This window comes from Helianthus annuus, chromosome 17 (assembly GCF_002127325.2).
Source record: "Helianthus annuus cultivar XRQ/B chromosome 17, HanXRQr2.0-SUNRISE, whole genome shotgun sequence".
Lineage (NCBI taxonomy): Eukaryota > Viridiplantae > Streptophyta > Magnoliopsida > Asterales > Asteraceae > Helianthus > Helianthus annuus.
Genome location: NC_035449.2, coordinates 88,268,260 through 88,270,375, shown reverse-complemented (window position 1 = coordinate 88,270,375; position 2,116 = coordinate 88,268,260). Strand labels below are relative to the sequence as shown.

General features: G+C 40.8%; 1 protein-coding gene across 1 annotated transcript; it reads left to right on the top strand.

Moving 5' to 3' along the window:
- The first annotated feature begins 1,290 nt into the window (after positions 1-1,290).
- LOC110924417 lies at positions 1,291-1,887 on the top strand. The gene has a single exon (XM_022168426.1). The coding sequence runs from the start codon at positions 1,291-1,293 to the stop codon at positions 1,885-1,887; it is 597 nt and encodes a 198-aa protein (XP_022024118.1).
- The last annotated feature ends 229 nt before the right edge of the window (positions 1,888-2,116 follow it).

Here is a 2,116-nt window from a genome sequence, read left to right as displayed (position 1 = left end):
GAGTGACTGTGGCGGTGATGGTGGAGGGTGGAGGAGGGTCATGGTGGGTGGAGGTTGAAGATAAAGTGTGGTGGTGGGGTTTTTCTCTAAAAATGAAGAAGATGCCCGGATAGTCCCTGTGGTTTGGCCTTTTAAAGGAAAGGGTATTTTTGTCATTTCACACCCACTTAACAGAGAAAACAAACTGAAGTTAGACCCAGGGACTATCCGGGAACAAAAAAAAAAGTTGGGGACTATTCAGGTAATTTTAAAAAGTTGGGGACTATAGGTAAAAAAATGCGAAACCACAGGGACTATCCGGACATTTTTCTCTATTTTTTATGAACACTATTATATATAGTTTATCGCTAAAACTTAAATTTATTAAATCAACAACCCATTTAAACTGTTGCCTTGGACAAAAAGGCATGATATAGTCATGGAATATTGCATTCGTAGTTTTTTATATAAACACTATAATATATAAAACAACTGGAACCATAAGCGGAGGAGTTGACATTCTTTCTTGCCGTGGGTGCAAGTATAGTTAATAATATCATAAATACAAGTATAATTGAAATTCAGGTCTAGTTGTGTTGTTTGCCGTGGGTGCAAGTATAATTCAATCCCTTTTTTGATAGCTTAGATTTCATCGAGCCTAATGGGAGACCGTAACCGTCAGTATTACATCGTCAAGTTTCGGTCTGTTAGTGAGGAACTCGAAAAACTAATGGCTGACGAGCAATATCAGTTTATCAATCGTGCTCGATTCAGCATCGTTGAAAAACTAGACGATCCGAAGGTATAAACTATGGATCAATTTGATAGTTCATAGTATGTGTACTATTCAAAACTAATCTTCACATATGCTTATGAATTTCTATATATTTTTTCTTGTTGTACTATGGTTAACAGGCAAAGGAACATCAAATAAACCAGAAAATAGTGGAGTTTTCGCATCTTGATAAAGAACTAAAATGGAAGATGCAGGAAATTGAGGATCTTCAACATCGTGAACAAGGAATCTAATAGATAATAGGATATATGTTATATGGAAGGTATATCTCTCCCCTAAAATAGGAGATCTCAATTGTAATTATATATATTGAATGATGCTAATGAAAAGGGGGCAACGATTATCATTCTATCATGGTATCAATCCAAATTTCGGTCCAACCCTAATCCCCTTCCAGCCGGCGTTTTTTTTCCTCTGTCGCATCTTCCTGCGATTTTTTTTCTCTGTTTTCTGCAGCCGGCTGTCTCTCTCTCAACTCACGTCTGCTGCCTATATTCTTTCCTCTGCCCTCCCTCATGGCATCACCTATTCACCCTGCAACCACAGTCTCTAACATCAAAACACTTATTCCTGTTACCCTAGATATCGAATCTGGCCACTATACAACATGGTCAGAACTCTTCAAAATTCATTGCAAGGCGTACCAGGTGTTCGATCATCTTAAACCTAGACCCACTGCCTCCTCATCAGATAAAGACAGAGAAACAGCCTCATCTGAATCCTGGGAACGGCTGGATTCAATCGTTCTACAGTGGATTTACGGGACTATCTCTACCGACCTGCTTCACACTATACTCAAACCTGACACCAATGCTTATGATGCATGGTCTGCCCTCGCCAATCTTTTTCAGGACAACAAGGCTACCCGAACAATTGATTTTAACAACAAATTTGCTACAACAAGACTTGATCAGTTCCCCACTATGTCTGCTTATTGTCAAGCAATGAAGGTTATCTATGACCAGCTGCAGAATGTCGGTTCACCAATCACAGACGAGCAGCTTGTTCTCCAACTTCTCACGGGTCTCACTGAGCAGTATGAAGGTATCGCTATGATTATTCAACAAACTAAACCATTACCAGATTTTTATGATGCTAGATCTCGTTTGTGAATGGCCGAAACAAGGAAAATTAATCAGGCCAAACTTGCTGCCCAAGTGGCTGGTACCGCTTTAACTGCTACTGCTGATCAAAATCCTACCAGCAACTCGCGTGAAGAACAACGGACCGACAACACTGAGCGAGGAAAGGGACGTGGGCGAGGTCGAGGCAGGGGCCGCGGCCGCGGATCCTCCACACGTGGTCGCGGTTCTACACCACCACAGCATACTCAAAATTTTA